Genomic DNA, 24,326 nt, shown 5'->3' with positions numbered 1-24,326 from the left:
CATATATTAAGAAAATACAGATTACCCACTCATTGATGAGCTAATGTTGACACACTTCTGAAGAGTGTGAGTGAGTCTTGTTATGTTTTGATTAAAACCTTTTAAAGCAAGCCACAAACAATGCTGGATTAGGCTGTGCCCTATGCCTTCATTCCAGCTATGTTCAGTGCAAGTTATAACAGGTCTCCAGATGTTATCTGGATGTTATCAGAATATCTCTCTCTCTCTCTTTAAAATGCATGCCAATTGTTTAATTGTTTCACAGGTGGCTGCATTATTTCTCTTAACAAAATCCACAGATGCAGAAAAACATGAATTGTTGATAGGATAGTTGTAACTGCAATAGTCCATAATTGCTATGCATCCCACTATTATTGAACGAAGCAGGCCTAGCCTATAAGTTTATAAATGTATCGTTCTACAGTGGCAAGAAAAAGTATGTGAACCCATGCTAAAGTTGACTAAAAAGAGGAATAAAAATCACCTTTTGATCAAACCAGCTAATAGGCTAACTGAAATAAAGCCATGCCAATCTCTAGGTATGATGAAAGGTATGTGATGATGTGGGGCTATTTTAATTCGAAGGCCAAGGGAACTTTATCAGGATAGTAAGTAGGCTATCCTGGTTCATGAAATAACTGGCCTTTAAAAAGAAAAATCTGCCTGCCTCTATGGGAGTTTAACATAGGGGTGTGTATAGCCTACGCCTCCTGTATTTTAAGGAAGAACATTTAGGTTGGATTTTTCCTCTTTTTTTAATTAAGGCATTAAGATCAATTTCCAAAAGATTTTATTCCTCTTTTTAGTCAACTTTAGCATGGGTTCACTTACTTTTTTTTTTGGCACTGTATTTTCAGATCCAAACCGTCCAACTCAACAGAACTCAACCTTACAAAGTAGGCTATCAATGGAAGCCGGCTGAATGGAGACGTGCCTATAACGTTACCCCAAACGGTTCAGAAAAATGTCACTCGTCGTCACTTTCAGTATCAAAACATTATAGTATGAAGATGGAAATTATAGTGCTCACCACTCATGATCACCACTGTGTCCGGATAATGCAAATATAGCACAGGTATACAGTCCTCAAGGAAATCCAAGACACCAAAGAAACACCTGATAACAGCTCAAGTCAACAGCTGGACATCCTGAAGGTTATCGTACCGTGTCCCGTAAAGTTTCACTACATACTCTGTTGACGCCCACAGCATCCAAACGACCACTGCCCTAGCACGAAACTGCACAGGTAAAATCGACGTTATGCTACGAGAAAATGCCACCAATGACGAAGATAAGACTAACGCTACCCATTCGATATTTGTGACTGGAAGACCACTCCTTTAAACGACAATGGCAAGACTGCGTAATTTCTGTCTTAGCGTAGCCTAGCCTGAGATGTGTGTGTTTTAAACAGATTTCAACACTTAAAATTAAAGAAGGGTTTTGATTTCATACGAATAAGAATGTAGTCTATTCAACCTAAGTTTACAACTCTTATTAAGTTGCGTAGCCTAATTTCTGTGTAAGTAGCCTATGCCTATCTTATAGACTGATTTCAACACATTATAGCCTAGGCTACATGAAGAGTTTTTGGTCTCATGTGAATATATAGAATGTAAGAAAGTGTTTTACAGTAACCACACAAAGAGAAGGCAACCGCTTCAAGATAGGATGATCTTGTCCTCCTGTGCAACTGCATAACCCTCACCAGGGGGCGTTAGGGTCTTGTTTAACGGCTCTGTAATGGATTGGGCTACATAATGTTCTTTAGAAGCACCCAAACAATTTATCATGTAGGCCTAGGCTACAAATTTTTTCTCAATATAAAATACCCACTTTGGAGAAAAAACGATTAATGTCTCAATCACAGCAAAGCCATTAGTCATGGTGAAACCTGACTCATCCATCTTTCACTGACCTGCCTGTCAATGAAAACAAAGTGATGCCCTTGCTTATGCAGTGAGTCACAGATTGCTTCATATATCATAAGAGATTCCCCAGAACAAAAGATTATAACAATAAGAACAACAAAGGAAACACGCAAGTAATGCTCTTTAAATACTGTTGGTCATTCAAACAGGGCACTGTGGCAATACTCCTGTGGCTCATATGGATACCTCGTGTTTGCCCAAAATATAACATCCGGCATTCTTACATTTCTCTATGTTACAGTCCAGAGCTACAGACAGGAAATAAAAGGGGTGCCTGTCAGACAGACAGACGAATGTGTCTTTTTCTTGGCGGGCCGACAGGAAATGTCATGCTATCCCTCGGTCGCTACAACCCAGCCGCCCCCCCACCCCCCCAGTACCCAACTCCCTTACCCTGAATAAACATCCCAGCATGGGTAGGGAGGCTGGAAAGTGGCAGCAGCAACACAACTGACAAAACTACAGCCCCACTGGGGCCTGCAAACAATTAGTTTCACTCAGAGGAAGATGTGAGCCTTGCACACCCCAGCTCGCTCTCATTCCTCACAACAACACACCTACATCTGGGATTGCGGTGACTTGATAACGACAGTAACAAACAACATTTGCGTGGATGAAGCTTTGGACGCCTCCTCCTTGTTAAACAGGCACTGGTTTTGTGTCAAGACACAACATTGATGTCCGGGGCACAGCATGGATGTTTCCTCTTTGCGATCAGCTGGTGCACCCCTGTGATTCTCCCTCCCACTGTTTGGGTTCATCTTTTGCATCTTTTCCCATTTGTCCCTCTTAACACGGGTGTCTTTTTGGACTGCGCCAGAGTGTTGTCTCGGAGTCACTGGGGCGATCGAGACACAGAGCGACCATTGAAAGAGAGAGAGAGAGAGAGAGAGTTCTAGAACCGTGGTGTTGGCTTGATGGAATGTGCTGCCCCTGCCCAGCACAAGAAAACCACCCTGCCTTTTCGCCTTTTACCAGACTTCCCCCCCCCCCCCCTCCCTCAAACACCCCACTCCCCAATCCTGGTCATGACACAAGTCCATCAGTCCAGTTGCTCCAGCATAATTGCCCCTTTGTCTCGTGGAAGAATGTGTCTCTCTGACTCTTTCTGTTTTGTGTGAGGGAGAAAAGAACTTTGTGGAGATTAAGGAAGTTGAACAGATTGAAATGGTCCTGGAATAGAAATCTGACTGAAAGGAATGAATGCAGACCTAGTGAGTCACTGTCGGAGGGGCCAGAAACCAGGCCAGTCTTGTCACACCAACTTACTGAATGTTGCCAACTTTCTTTTATCAGATATGCACTCAGCATGGTCGGTCTGCATGAGATAAACTATGCAAAGTTTTCAAATAAGTTTTTTTTTTTCCGGAGGAGACCCAGTTGGTCCTCATTCTTGTACAAGAGAGCTGTGTATTACAGATACGGTTTAGCGTTATTGTTAGTTATATTTACATATTTTGATAATATCTGTTAATTTCCTGTCTTGGACTTGCTTTTCCTCATGTTGCACAAATATTGGCTGAAATTATCACAATGTCACACACACACACACACACACACACATGTATATACACAGAGAGAGAGAGAGAGAAACCTCATATGATGAAAAGGGTTTTTGTATAATCCGGCTCAGGGTTTAACTGTGCAAGACTATCATGTCATCATGGTTATCGCGTTTGCAAGTCCATCAGTCAAATCTGGAACTCTCTTCAGTGAGGCGCTCCTCCATTTTTTCCTTTCCCCTGCGGCCCCTGGACTCTCTCTCTGGAAACAGACAGTCAGTCCGAAAATTAACGACTTCCTGAAGACTCGGACTGCTCCTCGAAACGCATCGCTGCTCAGTGCCCAGGCGTGCAGAAGCATCCAAGGAAACAGGAAAACTCCAGGTGTGTCACCCCCCACCTCACCCAAACCACTTAATCCCGCACTTAACCAGTGCTGACACTGTGAACATGTGTTGGACAGAAGGTGTGTGCCATTTCAGTTGATAAATCAAACTCGTCGATATGCTCTCCAGATGTCTGTGGGAAACAGCTGCTTAATAGGACGTGCACAAAGGAAGGATGTTAAACACTCACGCAAGATTGCAATTTTTTCTTACTGTAAGTGAAAGAATTGAGACAGAAGGGGGGACACTGCAACTGCTACAGTCAGTCACTTCATAAACGGCCTGTTGTTGCTGAACAAAGCATACCAACGGTGCCTCTCTTCCAAACCATGGAGCCCTATACAAGGATCTGGGCATAGCGCCGCAGAGACAAGCACAGCCACATCCACAGGGGCTTTGCTTCCCATGAGGCCTGCAGGGCCAGAGGCGGACTACTGCAGTGACATAAAATGCGGCGCAAACTGGCCGTATTAGCCTCGGCGCATGGCAGTGTATCAACAGTCTGTGGTTGCCGGGGCTGCAGCATAAAACTGTAGAATTTTAGAAATGCGACCGGTTCCATCCTCCGGTTTCTTCTCAGCTTGCAGCAACCTTAAGAGACCTTGACACCTACACACGTACACTGCATAAGTACACACACACACACAGCTGCCATTTTATTCTCCAGCTCACACAGAGTTCTCATAATACTGTGGTTCTTGTTAACGTTGTAATCATTGGGTGTAACATTGCTATTTAAATATGCACACTGCCACACATACTGCATACACAGACAGCTATGTCAACCACAACTCGGCGAATCAGAATTACGACTATTTTAGAAATCTCTTGCCACATATTTAGTGTTGTATCAAATTAGTTTTAGCACCCTTAGAAAAGACACATAAAAAAAAACTGTTGCATAGGATTCATTCCTAGTAATTGGAATGCCAAGATGCAACTTCCTGTAAGTTTGTGTTCATCATGGTACTCTGGTATTAGCTGTAACCACTGACTAAAATTCTTTTAAAATAAACTGGCATTGCAGGAAAATCCATAAATATTCACAAGAACTACCTCAATTGTCCTGACCAATTACAGTCATACAAGTGTGATTACCTAAATTCCAACATGTAAATATACAAACTGTATATAGGTAGTATATCTGTATGTGTGTGTGTGTGTTTCTGTGTCTGCGTGTGTGTCTGTGTGTATGCATGTCTCTGTGTGTAGTTGCATGCTGTGTATCAACAACATGTGCTTAGAAGAAGCCAGGCCAGGGAAAAAAACACCCTGCTATGGGTGAGAGGTCAGGTAGGTCACACAGAGACATTTTGTGAAGTTCCAGACATACAAGGTCCTCCCCTTTTCAAGGCCAGGGAGAGATGCCCCCTGACACACACACACACACACACACACTCATCACTGTGGTCCTCCCTACATCACCCTCCAGTCCAGTACTCCAGAACAACAAGGCTGACATAGTGCTCCGCTATGCTTATCTCTTTCTGCCCTTATCTGTCTTTTTTTTTTTTTTTTTATCTCACAGATATCAAATCCTAACATGTTGAAACAGAGTTAGACAGGGTTGCACTGGCTGTTTGAGGGAAACTGTTTTAGACCATAAACCCTCTAAACTGTGCTAAGATGACAAAGAACACAGTTTTTTGGGATGCTGGAGTCAAAGTGTATTTTTTATGGCCAACCTGTTTTGCCATTCATTTTTGATGGCACATAGTCTCGTGAAGAGCACCTGTCATTCCCACTGTGCACTTGTGTGGTCAAGGTAGGAAACCTCACAGTAAGGCTTTCATGAGTGCCAACTGTGCCGTTATTGTTGTTTGCAAGGTTTTACATTTGCGTGCCTTTCAGGTAGTGAGCATGTTGGTTTTAGAGCAAAGCTGTGTCCATGTGTGATAAAAACAATGGTTCTGCTTCACACAACCCATCTGCTGAGTAGTTTATCAAATCCAAAAAGGCAGTTAGAGGTGGTGAACCCCCAACCGTCTCCACAACACACACACACACACACACACATACACACATTCCAGCACCACCACCCTTTTCTGTCTCTGTGTGAATCAGCCATGACTCAGGCCGCAAAAACTCTCCCCCTGATTATACCCTCTCCCCCTCTCTTCTCGTACAACCGTCTGTTGGTCTCACAGCCCCAACCCCCCAAGCTCTAATCCCGCATGTCGTGATTGATGAAACGTGGTATGTGTTGAGTCTCTGGGAATCGGCGGTGAAAACCACCTGCTGATGTGAGCATTGCACATTAAAAAAAACTGAAAGGACCATAAAGGAGGGGATTTTCCATACCTAGGCACACAGAGCAATGCCGAAAATGGCAGGCTTTTGAAAATGAAAAACATTTTCTACTATGTTTTCTGTTTTTTTCCACAGCAGTGTGTAAATTGTAGAGTCATCAGTAGTGTCTAGGTTGTCTTTGGGGGCTCCAGAAGAAGAGGAAAAAAAGGATGATGTTGAACACATGGGAGGAAGCATGATGGGGATGGGGAAGGGAATCGGGGGTGTCGGGGGAGGCGAAGAGGGGGATGCCTGGAGGGCCTGCGGGTGAAACGGATCATCAGTCAAGTCATGCTCAGTGAAAATGCATGACCCCTGACACACACACACACACAGCCTATATTTAGCCTGGGTCATAAAAACAGAGAGGTGAACTCCAGAGTCTTACGACACACCCGTGTGTATGTGGGTGTGTGTGCATTTCTGTGTGCGTGTATGTGTCTATGTGTGGGTGTGTGTGCATGCGTGTGTGTGTCTGCGTTTTTTCAAGCTTCCTGTCTCGGTCTTACAGAAGCTCTCATCCGACAGCACAATGGCCTATTGTCTCTTTGGCCGTACTGGGCTTCCTGACAAGTCAGAATCCAAGGAAACATGGGGGATAGTCCAAACAGCCACCAGAGGTTGTATATCCACACCCCGCTGTTGCTTCAATCTTCCTTTCACAGAGTCCACCCACAACCCCCCATCCCGCATAAAAAGCTTACAGCGCTTAAACATTACTTCATGAACACTCAACTAGTTTACCTAATGAGCATCCTCATCCACATACCTTACCTTGTCCGCCCTGTTTAAAATGCAAATGGGCATAAGCATCTAAAACAGAGCTTAGGTGAATGAAAGCTCTTTTTTGCATTCACATTCACTGAATATATAGTTCTTGGCAGAGATATCCCCTAATTTACAGTATGTTAATCTTGAAAAACATTGCTGTCTGTTAGAACTTTCCTTAAAAGTCTTCCAGTATGACCAAGATACCAAATCGATTGCCCCTGTGTTTGTTGACTGCATCAAAATCATCTAGACTGAAACTGTATTCCAGCTGGCTTGCTGGTAAGGCCATAGTTGCCCAAACTCATACAGTACAGTATGTGCTGACACTGCAGGGGAAACACCCCATGCCCCCCCCCCCCAAATACACAGAGTTCGACGCCACCGCAGCCATTCCACAAGCTACTAGTATCCACAGGCAGCTTCCACTGCCTCAACTGCTTACACACACACACACACACACATATACACACAGACAGACAGACAGAGAGAGAGGGAGGGAGAGGTAGAGAGATGCACAGTCGTACACACACATATACACACTCTTAAGTCACTCTACTCTATCTCTGTGTTCCTGGCAGACATCTGTGTTTCATAAAGCCAGCACTCACAGACTCCTTAGGCACTTCAATGGCCTGGCTGGCAATGCACCCCAACAATTCCATAAATATTTACTGAAAAGGACATTCAGTGCCAGTTCAATACATGCATCTCTTATTACTCTGAGTCGCTTGTTTGTATCAAGTGATGGTGCTCATTGACTTCCATTATCTCATCAGGGACAGAGAGATACCATTAATATGGATAATGCACAGTTTTAGTACAAAGAAGCATTGCAGACAGTATGGAGTCTGCCCAGAGTGTCAATTGCTATTTTGCCAAATTGCTAATGCTACAGTTTTCCTTTCCCTATAGCTGGTTACGCAAGACCAGGGGTCTACTTCTGGCACATCATTTTTGTGTTTGTGCTGTTAACATGTTGAAGTCATTGTCGTGAAACTGGAGGAAGTGGCCATGTGAAAGAGGATTGATGAGCATGCAGGGGTAGGCTGTGTGATTTATGCTGTGGTTTTGATGACCACAAGCAGTAGCTGAAGAAAGTGTACAAGTGCTCCATTTAACCAATGCTCAACAAAAATGGATCATGCTTAAAAGAGATTTCTCAGTTATCCCATTGCTTATTATCATTTTCAGAGTAACTCTGTAAGCTTCTTACACACACACACACACACACACACACACACACACACACACACACATACACACACCAATAGCTAATACAGAATTAGAAGTCTTTAGTTAGCATGACAAGGGTTAAATGTTTCTTTGGCAGGCTGTAGGAACTTTGTGAAAGTCATTTCCTGAGGAGAAATCCTTTTCTGTCCGAGAGACTTCTCATCCTGTTTTACTAGCCCTCTCTCTCCCTCCATTTGTCTCTAATCGCCTCCTCACCTCTCCTCTCTTCTCTTCTCCTCTCCTCTCACATATCCTTGTGCCCTCGCTTCTGGTTATTCTCATTCTCTTCCCCTGATTTACGTATTTTTATCATATATGTCTGCAAATTTGTTTTCTATTTATTTATCCCATTATCCCATAAAATGATCCCATAAAAATCATGTGTCCTTTTTGAATGCTGCAAAGATTCTCTCTCTTTCTGTCTGTCTGTTTGTCTGTCTCTCTCTCTGTCTCTCTCACACATACACACACACAAGCATGTGTAAACACAACCACACCAGAGTATGCTCCTTGTCGGTGCATCCCTCAATTGACTGAAACAAGATGGATGTTTATTAGCAATAGAAGGATTGACTCTTCTTCAAATGAACTATAAGCTAATTACAGACTAAATTAAATACAAACCGTCCCATAAACTTTCCCATGTAAAATCCATACACAACCAAAGCCTGTGTGTGTGTGTGATGGTCAACTGAGCCATCCTACAATAATAAGCAGAATTGAGTATTCCCAGGCCAACATGTGCATCTGTGAATGTGTGTGTGTGTGTGTGTGTGTGTGTGTGTGTGTGTGTGTGTGTGCATTGTGTGTGGTATATGTCCGTGTGTGTGTGTGTTTGTATGTTTTCAATCATCCATTAAGGTTGAGCAGATCACTCACTTCTATGCTTTGTTCTAAACTATACTGATCCTCCTCTCCCTTAACCTCTGAGTATCCCAAGTGAAGAGGCTTGCCCTTTCCCAGGCTAGACTTACAGAAGCTGCTGGATTCTGGGTGTCGGATGACACCCACAGAAATAATCTGTCACCCACGATCCTCCCTTATTACCCAGCACCATTGCTATGCTTCCCAACCCTTGACATGTACTCTCCAAAGTCTGCACATATTCAATGTTTACTTTACAGATATCCTCAGTGCCACAAACAGTGTATTGACACTTTCCAGCTGTGATGAAGGTATTACAAAATACAATACACAGTCAATGAACGATCTTGGAGGAGATATAGCTAAGACCAAACAAACACTTTGTGGCTCAGAGAGAGAGACTGAGAAAGAGAGAGAGAGAAAGAGAGAGAGAGATAGAGAGAAAGAAAGGATCCTCACTCATTCAAAGCCAAACATTGTACATGTACAAGCACTTCAAAGCCATAGTGCAGAACTGAAAAAAGCACTATCCACTCTATTTACAGAGAAGTTCCCAGTAGACCTCTCCCTCACTTTCATCTATGAAAACCCAAGCCCAAAGCCCATGCCTATTTGGGGCATGGCTGAGAATGCTCAACAGGGTTCAGTCCTCACAGGCTGGAGTGAAGACGCTTGGTTGCCATGCAGCCGTCAAGGTCAACCTGGGAGACACAGTCCACTGGAAACTAACTGCACTCAGCCTGTGTTAATAGCCCAGACAGTGGTGCTGCCAAATGACTGTTTAATGTGTGCAGATAAAAGTGTCTAAAGAAGATTAACATGAATAAACTTATTTTTTTCTCTTATATCTAATCAGATCATTAAGTAAATAATGGGTTTTGTTTACTGGATGGCAAAACAGTCTTCACACCTGATTTGACAGTCTGATTGGGCTCCACCACACTGTCAAATCCAACCAAAATATTTTGGCCCATGTCATCACATGCTTTGCTTTCCACTTTGCTTGCAAATACTCATCCAAATCCTGTGCTGATGTGCCAGAAAAAGAACCAGACTGTTCAGATTTTAACTAAGAATATCAAGTCGTGTTTCTGTTTCCACATCCAAATACAGTCTTCACAACTCTTACAACATGATCAGAGAACATCAGAGTCAGCGAGAAGCAAACATTGCGAGAAGCGAACATTGTGAGAAGCAAACATTGTTGCTGGATGAAATCTCAAATGTATGATGTCTGTGAAATTAATTCTAATTTTTACTGGTATGGCTTCCTCTGTCATATTGTGCAGATGAGAATGTGGAACTGCGTTTCAGTAGAACTTACAATGAATTTCAGGTTAAATTGTAGGCTAAATTGTAAGTTATATGATGCTGTTATATGCTATTTGTGTCCTACAGAATTTTAATGTACAGAATTGAACCATGAACAAATAGCTTCCACTGTTCAGTGATACCTATTGTCTGTTTTATTTACAAAATGATTAACTCGTACTTGACATAACTACACACAAACAGGGTTCCCATCGCTGTTAGATGGTAAGCACAGACATGGGCGGATTATGAACTTCCGGGCCCCTGGGCCCAGATGTATTAAGGGCCCCCCACTTATTGTTGTATATGTGGGAGGGGGGGTTTGGGGGTCCTCCCCCAGACATTTTTTTATTTGTTTGATGTGATTTCCTGTATTCTGGTGCATTTTGGGGATGGCCAATACTAAATTCAATCAGATTCATAGCCTACATCCTGATTTTTTTGATATTGAGGCAATGATTCCATGCAAAGGCTTGGGCTTCAGGGCCCCCTGACCCCTGGGCCTGGGCCCGGTAGGCCCGTGCAGTAATCCATCCCTGAGCACAGAGTGTGGGGGTGACCATGCAGGTATCCCATTAAAGAAACTCTCAGTGAGTTTACAGGCCATAGAGAGTCACTTCACTGCAGGGGTCAGCAGCAGTGGACACTGCGAGCCAGAGCCCTGAACTGTTCGTAAAGTCTGTTACTATGTCTGATATGACCCTTAACTGTCCACATGTGCCAAGGCATGATCTTATGTAAACGTGCTACTTCTGTTTACTTTTTGCACGCTTGAGCCGTCGGCAGACCATGGCTCTCTGGGTCTCCCCTCTCTCTGCCAGGCCAGACGAGGGGTTTGAGGCCTGCAAAAATACTCTGGCTGATGGCTTTGAGGTCCGTGGGTGTGCCTGTGGTTTCACTTACGCCCACATCAGGAAGAGCTGGCAGCTGCTGGGAGACAGAAGGGGAGTGAGAGGAAAGGAAAGGAAAGCAGAGAAGGCAGAGGAGAAAAAGGACTGAGCAAAATGACAGAGAGAGAGAGAGAGAGAGAGAGAGAGAGAGAGAGAGAGAGAGAGAGCAGGGGCAGGAGAGACAGAAAGGAGTGGGCTTTAACATTGCCTTTTTAGCATAAAAAAACCTGAAGCAAAGTTTGATGATGGGAAGGAAGCAAGCATACCGGTCCAGGACAAAGATAGGCTGCTCATAGTAAAAAGTCTGGCAGATGTGTGGTGTGCACCAATTCAGCCCAGCCTTGTAATCCTGAAGGTATTGCCAGAAAATAATGGCATCAGGTTGAAATGTAAACCTGATCTAACGAGAAGAAACAGAATTGAAAGACTAGAGAGTGCAAGACTATGGGGAAGAGACTGTGGTCTTTGCCTTCCTCAGGACTCATTTCTGACCAACATCCAAAGACAAACTGCTTTTTTTCTCCCCTTAAATAGCTGGAGTACTTTTGCCCGTTTTCTTTGGATTGGTTTGGAAAGGGCAACGTCAGGGGAGGGGCAAGGAGAACACAGAATGAACAGGAAAAAAAGATGAGTGCAAAGTATGGGGGAGATAGAGAGAGAAAGAGAGTTCCATTGTGGTTATATCAAGCAGATTTAATTCATGAACTTAGAAATTCAGCATCATGTCTAGTGTATGTGAGGCAATGAATCTGCTGTCAAGCCCTGAGCTCTATAGTTCAGGCGATCATCATGCCAGCCGTTTACAGTATGCCCCGCAAATATATTGCAGTTCTGTAAGCTTTATAGGACACATTTGCAATATTCTCACCTTCCACAATAAAACATGAGCTACAGCTTACTATTTCAGGATTGCTTTTTCAGAACAGATTATCATCTATTGTGATTTGCCATTATTTCTCCTACTATTCAATCAATTGCAGCCAAAGAAAGCAGGGTAAAACATATAGAGGGTGCTTTCTCCGAGTCAGGGCCAATTGGTTGTCTAGATGAGCGTTCACTCTTTTGGAAGTTCATGTCAAGCAAGACAGAGTGTTGCTTTGTAGCTGGAAGGTCCCACCATGTCGGAGGATGAGCTTGGACGAGGTCAGGTTTTGTGACCCCCACAGGCTCCAGCTCTCATCAGATGTGAAACTGCCACTGGGCTGGGTGGTGGGAGGTCAAGAATCTTCACAAGATTAGCCTCATCTCTAACTACACAGGAATTTGGAAACTATTTTACTGGGCATGAGAGCATGTCGAATTCTTGGTCATCTCAGCCAAGGTCGCATCCTGTTGGAGAGTCCATGCTACTTGTGTCGATTCCAAAATAAATCTAGATATAGTTTTAAATAGAGATGAAACTCTATTAATTTTCAGGATTATATAACTTATTCATTGCCACCACCGTCATGTAATGACCTGTCCTATAGCCTTAAATTAGATTTTTTTTTCTACTGTTCTGTTAAATTAGCCTAATATCAATTTTTTTAGAAGACAGTATTTTCAAAAACATGCCACATGAAACTTTCATAGCTGTACGCACGGAGCTGGGGACTTGACTTCGACAGCCAAGTCTGCTGATCTGACAACTGTTCTGTCGCTTTGCCACCGACCGCCCCTTTATCCGCTACTCAATTTCTCAAGAGTTGCAAGGCTCTGCATACCAAACAAGACCACTTGATCCTGCACTGAACGAAACGAACTTTAAATCCAATTCTCACCAAAAAAAAAGTTTGCTTCACTTTGTCCGTATTTTAGGTAAGTTATCTTTGACTTCATTTCAAATGTAAATATTGTAGTCGTTGTCCGAGTAGCCTACTGATAAAAAATATTACAATGATGATGTAAAACTAGTGAACAGTTATAGATAAGATTAATTGTGTCCATTTAAGCAATACGCAATTACGCAATATTTATGACTATAGCGGAGTTAAACATAGGGTTATAAATTGATGGAGTGTGCTAGGCTATTTTAAATTAGATTAACTCAACACGTACACCTAGCACTGACAACATCAACAATGAAATCTAAAGTTGATAGGCTGTATTTAAGGGGGGGGGGGGGAGATGGTATTTATGGCTATGTGCCGATCCGTGCAAAGATCTGTGTGCGTGTCACAGGGTGATTTTGTGCATAGCCTATGTTCACATTTGTTGTGCATTTGACTTATGTAATAGCTGCGTGGGTAGGCGCTACAATGTTTACTTTGCTGAGACAGTCAAAATAAAATATCAATTAAAAAATAGCAAGAGTATGTTGTGCAGTAATATGTCATTCATTGCTTGCATCCTCAACCTTCACATATGAGCATGTTTACTGAGGTTGTCCCTTTCAGTACTGCTGTGTATTTAAGTCCAATGTATACCACTTGCATTAAAACTTTCCAAGGAAGGAAACAAAAAACACATCCAGCATTAATTCAGGGATAATAACAGGATGTCTACATTTACTGCCATTGTGATGGATTGTCCTCTGCAAATACTGTTTACTCCTCAGGATATGAAAAATAACTAGAGAGCTCTCTCCTGAGAGCCCACATATCCATGTCTTGAACTAGCCCAAACATTTCCATTAGTTTTGAGTGAACATCCAAATCAATTGGTCACTGTGCTATTGCCGGTGATCTGACAGAGCAACTGTGCTGGAGCCCTGCCAGTGTCTCAGGTCAGAGAGACTTCAGGGATGCTGAACACTTATAATAACACCCTACTCACTGATCCCAGTTCAGCCTGCAACTTTCACCATCTCCCAAACCTTCCCTGTGAAAGGCATTAAGTGTGATACGACTTAAAAAGCTGACCCTGACTAACGAAACTCTTTCTGTAACATTCCCTCCTGTTCTTCGGATAGGGATGTTGATGGGCTATTGAAGTTGGGGAAATGTCATGTAAGGGTAGCCCTAACTTCCTCTGGCTCTTTTGTCATCAGCCACTTTGTGGTCAAAGCCCTTGAATAGCCTCAAGTACCGAGTTTGGACACTACTTCTTGTGCAATGTTTACAGATATACAGTGGCAGAAATGCACCCACTGACACCAAACATTCTGTCAGGCATATTAATATAGCCTCAAATAGCTTCAATGCAAACAGGATGTAAAGGATATGTTTGTTTCTTTGAATGGTTAAATGCAAGCAAGATTGCTAGCAGTTGAGCAAGAGGAGGAATTAGAGTTGCCACTTAGGGTGTATGAAGGTTGAGTAAATAGTTGAAGAGAGGGGAGGAGAAGATTGATTTTATGTGTCAGTATTACAATGTTGCAATGTTTTTCTTGAAATGGGAGTCCTTAGGAATGGTCATTGAACTGAAGCAATGGGGCCAAGTGAAAATGAATCCTTATCTGGACTTCTATGACTTTGAAGAGTGTGAGAGGAGGGCAGAGGAACAAAGCTAACAGGACTCAGCAATGCAGAGACCATTATAGAGTGAAAATGGAAAGATGGTCGACTCTGAAAAGGTTTAAACTAGGACACACACACAGAGACAGACAGAGAGGGAGAGAGAGAGAGAGAGAGACCACACACACGCACACACAAAACATAAATGCTTATTTCTCCGTCTCTCCGTCTCTCTCGACACGCACATGCACAATACTGTAGCCACTTGGCTAGTGCTCCAGAGCCACGTAGCACTTGTTGATGCTGACAAACAGCGAGCGATCTTCAACCCACAACCCACTGGAGCTCCCTGAAATGGCAGCTCAGTCCTCCCAAGAAACCCAGCATCCAAGAGCAGTCATGCTGAGCCACTGTGGCCAAACAGAGCCAGCACTAGCCCCTGGTGCCGTCCACTTCAGTGAGCCCTCAAACACCACTGCATGGCCAACATGCACAGAGGACACAGGGAAAAGAGAAGGTTAGGAGGAGAACAAAAAAATCAGAACAAAACAAAACAAGCGGAGACGCAATATGTTTCCAATCAGAGGCGTTTGGTTCTTTTATTTGATGGCTTTAATGGAGAGCATCCGGTGGCATTTCTCCCACACACTGTTCCCATTACGCTGCCAGTGCATGCTTACATCTCCACAGCCTGGCAGCAATGTGTAGGTTGTTTACAGATACAGGCAGGTACAATTAAGAAGTAAACAACGTGGTCTTGGGAGTCCACTCATAGTCTGGCAATCTACTTTGTTTTGATCATTTTGATGTGTGTGTATTCCTGTGAGCAATTGAGAGACAGCGTTTTGTGTGTATCCTGTGCAATCTTAATGTGCATTAAACGTAAAACTATCCTGGCCTACATAGAAGTTTTCAGAAAACTCACGTTTGTGTAGCCACAAGAAACAGCACAAAAATGATGACAGAGCTTACATTCATGTGGCACATATCTGGACTGGTTTATATTCATGTGGCACAAATGTACTGGTTTACATTCATGTGGCACATATCTGGACTGGTTTATATTCATGTGGCACAAATGAACTGGTTGAGTGCCTGCCCCTCCATCACTGTGGCAGGCCATTCCACAGCAATCAACAAACACATGGATCAATCAGAAGACAGGGAAGGGAATCATTAACTAGCCAGGGATCACAGCAAAAAGCCCAGTCGCCACACCTAATTCCACCCCCCCCCCCCCCACACACACACTCCCAGCCAGATACGCAGGTCACCTGATGGCCTTCCTCCTCTGGCAGACCTGACTCTTATGGCTCGTAGGCTCCGTCACTTTGACTCCCTGTGACACTAATCCGCTGGGATGCTCTGTGGCCACGTGGGGCTTAGCCAGAGAGGCTCTGGGCACGAGAGGGCCCTCCTAGTAGATCAACAGGTAGACGAAGAAGCAAACTAACCCTGTTAGTTAGCTTGAAGTCAATGTAGAGTAGGGAAGGGTTAATTAATGCACCCATTATTCTTTGAAGGCAGTCGCAGCAGTTTGCATGACACATATAGTAAATGTTCTCCCTTTCAACTGAAATGAGCTCAAGGATATAAGATTTATAATCTGTGCTTTTTAAACATGTAGTATATCTGGATTGTTATAGAGTGATTGTTAACCATCTGTTTCTCTGTTTCTCACTCTGTGTTCATTTTAGCTCTGTCACACTCTGAAGAAGAGGGTTCTTCTCAAGTTTTGAAGACAGGGTGCTAAGTGGATTGGACTTGTCCAGAGCAAGAGAGCGAGCAAGAGAGAGACAGAGAGCGAGGGGAGGGGAGGGGAGGGTGAATCTAATCCCCCTAATCCAGGAGGCATCCAATCCCAGAGAAGCCCTCTTTTCCTCAGAAGACATAGACAAAATAGTGTGACAGATTACGACACACCAATTAACTGTTTTCCTCCCCCAAAAAATCTTCCCCCATCCTTTCACAGATTAAGTTGAAGGACTATAACGTGTGGGGTCTTGGAAACAAATCTGTACACTGAAGACCAAAAACAAAGGATAAAAGCTTGGCGAGTTTAATCGTGAGGACCAAGAGCAAAGTCTGGACATCTTGTGGAATTTGTAACACTTCTCGGGATAAAAGCTTTTGACGTTGGGAAATGGTGGACTTGTCTTGCTCAACGCTTCTACTGAGAGCTGTGTGTCTTCACGCATCTCCTTTTCCCTTATCATCTCCAAAGACTCCACAGGATCATTGATTGGATAGTGAGGCTAACTGTAGATTTGTTTGGTGTTTATGTGTTCGCCCTATTATACAATATATGATGTGTGCCACTGCTAGTCACCCATTATAGACACCTATATATTCACTTATAGAAAATGAGAGCAAGTGAGTCAGATGATCAAGCTGAGATGTTAATATCACTGCGTAGTCCATTGCTTTAAGATAGCCTTTAGGGTTGGGATTCACAGCTTTCATTTGTCATATGTGGTTTGTGTGTTTCTTTGACTGGCTCCAGTGCCTTTAAACAAAATAAGTGGTATTGTTCTCCAGTGAAAATAACATTTCTCAACAGTGTAGTAGTTAGACCTTGTAGGGACACAGAGATTTACTGTCTTTACTGTCTTGATTGTTGCTGTATTCAACATCCAGACAAGATAGTTCAGAAACAGATAACACTGAAGGCACTGAAAAAAAACTCCCACCTTAAGCAAAAAGGTGCTTTTAAACCTTCGAAAATCCTAATCCTAATAACTTTTCAAAGTTATTTAAATATGATGAGAGTTTGACACACGGATTGATCTTATGATACCAACGTTCTTAGGCCAGAGAGCACGTTCAGGAAAGAATTTTTATGACGTTTGCATAGAGTGCTGAAATATTGACTCTTGTTTTACAAGTCGCTTGTAAAAGGTAAGCGGCGTGATTAGTGTCTAGACAGGAGGGATGTTTGTAAATAAGGCCTAGCCGAGATCTGGCAACAGTAATTCTGATTTTCTGTGCGCTTCAGGACACTGTGGAGAACTACATAAAAGAGAGAATCGAGATGAATTGCTGAAATTGGCATTCACCGCATTCTCTGAGGGGTAAACAAGTAATTTGGGAGTGCTGAGGTACTTATGTGGAGGAGAGAGACTTTGTAGGTGCCATGATTATAGCCTCTTGGCAGTGCTATTCAATGCATTTATATACTGTTGAGATCCATTTAACTCAGCGTAAGCTCTGAGTGGCAGTGGAGTGGAGTGCTCAGTCAGTCTGCAGCGCAATCAGTCCGCACGTCCTCATATGACATAGATGATAGGCCTGGGGTCTTTGGTAGCCTCAATCATTCAAACTCTCAGTTTGTAAGAAAAGTTGGTGTATTTCAGGACTGTATGTACTAGGCCCCATTTTATCTTTTTGACACCACAGACTGTCTAAACTGAGTGGCAGGGGGATTTTTGATACTTTTAATGACTACACAAGGCTAAAGTGGTAGACACACTACCACTGCATGATCTACTTTCCAGGGAACTCTAGCAGAATATTGTGAGTGTAGGCTATTTTACCAGTAAAAGCTGAATGGATTTCTCTCCCATTTTTTGAGAAAGACGGGTTGTAGATTTCCTGTGCATTTCCTTGGAATTAAGGGCTATAGTCGGTGCCCTGGAGGATCGGCGTGATAAGAGTATATTTATATAAACTGGTTCAGCCATGAGTCTGGGCAAACTTCCAGGGATTAAGGGACTGGTGTCAAGCTCGCAGAGCAAGCGGCGCTTCAAGAGCGACCTCTCTGTGGACATGATCAGCCCACCAATGGGGGACTTCCGCCACACCATGCACGTGGGCCGCGGCGGCGACGTCTTCGGTGACACGTCCTTCCTCAGCAACCACGGCGGTGGTGGCGGCGGTGGTTGCGGCGGTGGAGGCGCGGGGCGTCCCGAGTCACCGTCAGGCTCCACCAAGACCACCCGATTCTTCTCCCGCACCCTGCGCCACGTCCGCAAGGTCCCGCCGCCACGCATGAGGGGGGGCTCGAGGGACTTGTCGCTGCCACCGCCGCCCATCTCGCCCATCATCAAGAACGCCGTCTCCCTGCCCCAGCTCAACATGGACCTGGGCAACGGCTCTGTGCAGAGGGCCCTGTTCCCCAGCTCCCTCAGCTCACCGGCGGACTCCCTCTACTCCTACGGTAGGGACATGCGATGATGATGATGATGATGATGGTCGTAAGGTGTTGATGATGATGGAGGTGGTGATGATGGCAATATTAATTGACTATGATGATAAGTAAGACCCCGCGCAGCGGAGGGGTCTTGTTCCGCCCTGAAGGGACTTATTTTCCCAATAATGACCGGCGTTCTATACATTATCCCGCTCATTACACGGCCAAAACGAAACAATAAACTCCCCACGATATGACTCTTTAGCCTACATAGCCTAGGCTATAGCCTATTTGTTACCGTTTCATCGTGGCTTTTGCTGAGAAACAAATAGTTTGCAACAGCACACGCTGAACTTTAATCAAACATTCTTTAGAACATAGCTGATCAACCGTCTGCTTTCACTTTTGAATGAAGTTCCAGTCCTTGCGTAGTGATATGAAAGACATGAATTAGAAGCACAAAACCCATTTTCCTTGACAGCAGTCTGTTATACTTAGCAACGGTCTGTTATTGAGAAATAGCAGACCACCGAACGTTGGGAAGGCCCCTTCAAGTGCATGGAGCATTCTTCAGCATTATGAAGAGCCGTGTAATAAGGCAACTTATAGAAGGTGGTTATTTCTCCAGGATTTAAATAGTAAAGTTGCCTTTGTTCTTCTTGACTCATACTCTGTCACGCATACACACTAGGGAATTGCTCACTGTAAGCCCAGCTGTTTACTAAAGGCCAGGGGGCAGTTTCACTGGGGCAAGTGCCGTATCACCGAGCTCAGAGCAAAAGTAAGGTTGGTCCCTACCCTCAAAAGTCACATCAGGGAAAGGAAATGGCCCATAGGCTTCCAGAAATCCTAAAATCATCAATCACTTGTACTTTAAAAATGTGTGTATACAAACACTTTTAAAAATGTCCTAAGATACCCCCCCCACACACACACACTTATCTCATCCTACTTTCCCGTGTGCTAACTGTGTCATTTCCTCTCCCACAACGAAACAAACACGGACTGTTTCTCAGTCACCTGACATCACCTTGGCAACACCTGTATACAATCACTTTGTCAAAGCTTAAACAGTTACACACACCCACACACATGCACGTGGACACACACACACACTAACACACTAAACACAGCTGACAATAAGTGGGCTGTTTCCTCCTCTGATCTGTAAATGTACAACCACATACAGCTCATCAGCGCTATACTAAAGCCCCACAGCACACCCACTGGGCCCATAATACCACTAAGCTATAAAGGGAGTATGTGTGTGAGAAAAGGAGCAAGAGGGAGAGATAGTGATTATGGGATGTCTGGAATTCCCCCAGTCTCCAGGATCCTTACTCAATGCAAAAGGAATTCACCCCAAAGAGAGGGCACAGAAGGGCCTGGCCTAGCGGGGGAGAGTGAGTGGGTGAGAAAGTGTGTATGGGCTTTGGATTATTATGAGTCACATTTCATTCCATCTGTATAGTCCCTTGTTTTTTGTTTGTTTGTTTGTTTAGTTTTCCCTCACCTTTCTGTTACGTGTCCCTGTCATTCATTCATTGCGTCCTCATAAAAACATGCCCTTGAAGTATAAGTGCAGACTGTCCCCTCTGGGCAACATTCATCTCCACTGAGTCATCAAGGTGCTTTGGAATGTCTTGTGTCCCGCCCAAATAGCCTCAACAGCCTTGCTTCACATCGCCATCTACTGGATGGAAAGCCAAAGTGCAGTGAGCAAAATGTTTCTCTCGTAAAGATACTTTTTATTTACTACACTTAAATAAAAATCAATAGACTCATGAAAGCTCTACATCATGATATTATTAGGCCCTTACCGGTCAGCTTTTGCAATATGAAAGGCAGAAAAAGTTTTAGTATGGACAACAGCATTGCAATATGGACTGAAAAGCTGTCTGAAAAGTGACTTCATATTCACAAAACTGACAAATTATTTTATCTCATTTCAACTCATAGTTCCTCAAGTGACAAAGCCTGCTGCTTTTGGTCAGAATGCATTTGTGAGAACCTGAGTCAGCAATTCTGGCTAATGGGCCATATGCACGGAACACTGTTAAGCCAGCTTATTTATTTCCGGTGAAGCCAGGTGTGTTGTAGCTGCGGCTGTTGTTAATGTCATTAGTTTGGACAAACAAGATATTCAGTGTCAGAGTCAACATGTAAAGAGCAGAATATAACAGAAGATGCCTTTACAGCACAGCTAACGCTCCACCGGAAATGTATGAGCTGGTTTAAGAGCCTTCCATGTGTAACAGAGGCGAACTGAGCTAGCATGCTAGTTGCTCGTGTAAATCCTCACACCCCTAACCTTAAGAACGCTTCTAACCGCTGAGTTGGAAGCCTGGGCTTCGACTCCCATGCCGGTGTGTGTTGAGGTGGCGGGTTAGAGGGCCGTGAGCGGCGGACGAATTACGACCTCGGTTACACGTGCATGGTCCATTTGTCCAGTCATTTTGAGTGGGAAAAATGTGTTAATTGAGCACCTGAAAGCACTGAGACACTGACCTTAATAAATGAAACCAGAGTTAGAAAATCCCCTCAATAGCTCAAAGAACTGTGATGGTGTGATTTAAGTGGAGTTTTATTGACTCAAAGCAGAAAAGCAGTAAATATCAAACTGATTAAGCACAACTTATTTCCAAAAAAGTATGGTCTTATTGCATGGTGTGGCACATTCCTGAAATCTGAACAAAGTTGAATGCATTGTAGGCTTTTTTGAGGATGTTATTTATTGCTGTGCTGTTTTGGCCTCCTTTTGTCCAACTACAGGTTTACAGTCTGGCTTTGTCACCCTACCCCGCCTATCTCGCCTTGACAAACAGTCCCAAGACTCCTACGGAACGCTATCCCCAGACTTCCGCCACGGCTCTCTCCCGGACAACAGCAGCCTGACGCGGTCGGACTCCCTATCCTCCTTCACCGTTGACCTGGGCCCCTCTCTAATGAGCGAGGTCCTGGGGATGATCGACAGCCCCACCAACAGTCACCGCTGGGACAAAGGCCACAATGACAGCGAGCTGGACGAGGAGCGCAGTGTGTTTGAGTCGGTCACAGAGAGTCCCATCAGGTACCCTTCCAGCGCCGGCGCAGAGGACTCGCCCTACAACGGCAGGGGGCGCTCGTACAGCCAGGAATGGGGTTCCGAGACGCCCAACGGGGACGAGGTGAACAGCAATGGTTCGGCGAGGGCCACTCCAGACGCCTCCTTGTGGTCTCCGGCACGGGAAGAGCCAGCCATCGAAGCGGGGCGGTTTCAGCAGGCTGTGGACGTCCTCGCTCGTCACTATGGAGGCGGCAGCCAGGTGAAAGGGAGGCGATGTAGCAATGAGGAGCCATACAGCTCTCCAACACTCAGCCATAGGAGAGATTCGTGCACCTACCCAAGTGACGAGGATGAGATAAAGGTCTAAATAAATCAGAAGCAGAGATAAACATTTTGTGGTCAGGTAGTACACAAAACACTCAGCCACAGGAGAGAATTGCGCACTTACCCAGACGACAAAGAAGAGATGAAGGTGTAAATAAATCAGAAGCAGACATAAACATTGTCAGGTAGTACGCAAATGTCATTACAACATATGACACCTGGGACTAAAAGGTGCCAGGTTCCATAAACTGGTTTATGAACATTTCATTTTTCAGGTGTAAGTCTCAGTAGTCATACAATAATGCTTGTCCATGAGGTAGGAGAGGTCATTAACACAGCAAAATTGGAAGTATTTCACTTCTGTCTTATGCATGATTTCTTAAAAAGATAAAATATGGTATTATTTCAAATACCAGAAAAGTGGCCTGAGGACAGTAGGTTGCCTAACCTAAACCAAATTCATCACTGCTTCTGTTTATTTTAAAAACAACTTTACGTAAAAAAGAATGAATTAAATAAGAATATACTCTGGCAATAATAATGTATAATGTACAACGTGAAATAACATTTTGACAACTAAAGATGAAACAAAATGAAGGAAGGCCATGTTGTCACAGGACAAAACTATGTACACAACTTAACACTTTCCTCAAAACAAGGCAAACAAGGGAAGGAGCATGATCGGCGTTCATGTGGTGTTATTTACCAATCCACCTACCAATGACTCACGGGCAACAGTGAAGTGGGCGCTTACTGCCTCACAGTGGTATATAGTATGTTTGGAAACTTACCTGGAATGAGGAAAAGCACAATCTGTACTTATTCCCCTTTTTATACAGTGTGCATCATGTATTGTTGTATGTATATATATATATTGTTACTTTATTACCATGTCAACATTATGATGTTTCTCTAATAACTGGATGTAATTCTTTCCCCCAAAAGAAATAAAAATAAAAAACGGATTCAGATACTCCAGATATTCCCGCCCTCTAACACTTACCAAATTCACTAAGGGCTGGTCCCAGTCCTGGAGTAAATGTCATGGTGGATTTTGGGAAATGTAGGGCCATTAGTACAAGTGAAGAGGTCTGCAAGAACTAAAACTAAAACGTACTGACTAGATAAGTACTAGTGTTTCTGAATATGCAAAACATTTTACTGACATATTTTGTAAACTGTCATAATTAAATCATATAATATTGATTTTTCATTATTTATTTCTTAATCCAAATATACACAATAACAACACATATGTAACATGAAGACCCATTTAAACATGACACATCTGTGTACTGACATAATTAAACGTTTATGTACTTAAAAACAGCAAAGAATGCTGTTTATTGTATGCTGGCTAAACTGTGATGTTTTAAAACAACGCAGAGGTGATGGTAAACATATTCTTAACACTGGCCAAATAAACAATTAAAAAAAAATGTCTTTCATACTTTCTGTCTGAGTTGACCAGTTATAAGATTATATAAGATATTATTGAATTGGTGATGCGACTGCAGCACTTTACTGCATCCTCAGTTCCACACTGCTCTCTACTTCATCTGCAGCCTCTGCCTGCTGCAACAGCACAGTGTTTCCACGGTATCTCCTTAGCAGGCTGAAGGATCTTCATCAATCACTATCAAGGCAAGATGCACTGCTTTGGTACTCAAAGTTTAACTAACAAAATGTAACTGGTGGTTGAAACTCTGAGGAATGGCCTAGACTAATATTATGAGTGAAACAAGAGCAGTCAGGCGACTGCAGGCCACCGCCACAGTCATGCACTAGATCGATAGATAGATAGATACTTTATTGTCAAGGTCACAGTAGCATACAGACAACACACACACACATTCACTAACAGCAGAAAGTAATTAAAAGTATTATATAAAAAACACAACTAAGCAATAAGGACAGTAGAAGATAAATATATACTAAATACTAAAATACAAATTATACTAAATAACACTTAATCTAAATCAATTCTAAAAAAACAGTATCCACATAGTGGGTGATTAATCAATCAAGATGCGCTTGCAATGACTGAGGCAGGGACTGAGCCTGTGATTCTCTGTGCATAAGGTAAGGTAAGGTAAGGTGCTCTGTGTGAATGAGTGTCATGGTGATGGTGCAAATGAGTAAGTCAAACAGTGCAATAATAAAGTCTATATATCTATATATATATATAACTATATTAAGGAAGGTATAAGTGTGGTCACAGTTCGGCTGTGGCATGGAGGGAGGGGTTGTGCATATGTGCTAATATAGCACGCAAA

At 43.4% G+C, this 24,326-nt stretch overlaps 2 protein-coding genes across 2 annotated transcripts in view; one reads left to right on the top strand and one right to left on the bottom strand.

Annotated features, from left to right (window-relative positions):
• LOC143102865 (trinucleotide repeat-containing gene 6B protein-like) overlaps nucleotides 1-1,290 on the bottom strand; it is a 36,997-nt gene extending 35,707 nt beyond the window's left edge. The window contains exon 1 of the mRNA XM_076266678.1: nucleotides 1,031-1,290. Coding sequence (XP_076122793.1) covers nucleotides 1,031-1,037 — 7 coding nt within the window. The 5' untranslated portion in view covers nucleotides 1,038-1,290. The remainder of the gene's footprint in view (nucleotides 1-1,030) is intronic.
• Nucleotides 1,291-12,876: 11,586 nt separating this feature from the next.
• cdc42ep1b (CDC42 effector protein (Rho GTPase binding) 1b) lies at nucleotides 12,877-23,617 on the top strand. The gene is made up of 3 exons (XM_076265660.1): nucleotides 12,877-12,974; nucleotides 16,249-18,707; nucleotides 21,453-23,617. The coding sequence occupies exons 2-3, from the start codon at nucleotides 18,230-18,232 to the stop codon at nucleotides 22,091-22,093; spliced, it is 1,119 nt and encodes a 372-aa protein (XP_076121775.1). The 5' UTR covers nucleotides 12,877-12,974; nucleotides 16,249-18,229; the 3' UTR covers nucleotides 22,094-23,617.
• The last annotated feature ends 709 nt before the right edge of the window (nucleotides 23,618-24,326 follow it).

The sequence above is a fragment of the Alosa pseudoharengus genome, unplaced genomic scaffold, assembly GCF_046254945.1.
Source record: "Alosa pseudoharengus isolate Yale_2024_CS ecotype anadromous, Long Island Sound unplaced genomic scaffold, YU_APseudo_1.1 YU_APseudo_1.1_scf_4, whole genome shotgun sequence".
NCBI lineage: Eukaryota > Metazoa > Chordata > Actinopteri > Clupeiformes > Clupeidae > Alosa > Alosa pseudoharengus.
This window is presented reverse-complemented; position numbering and strand designations above follow the sequence as displayed.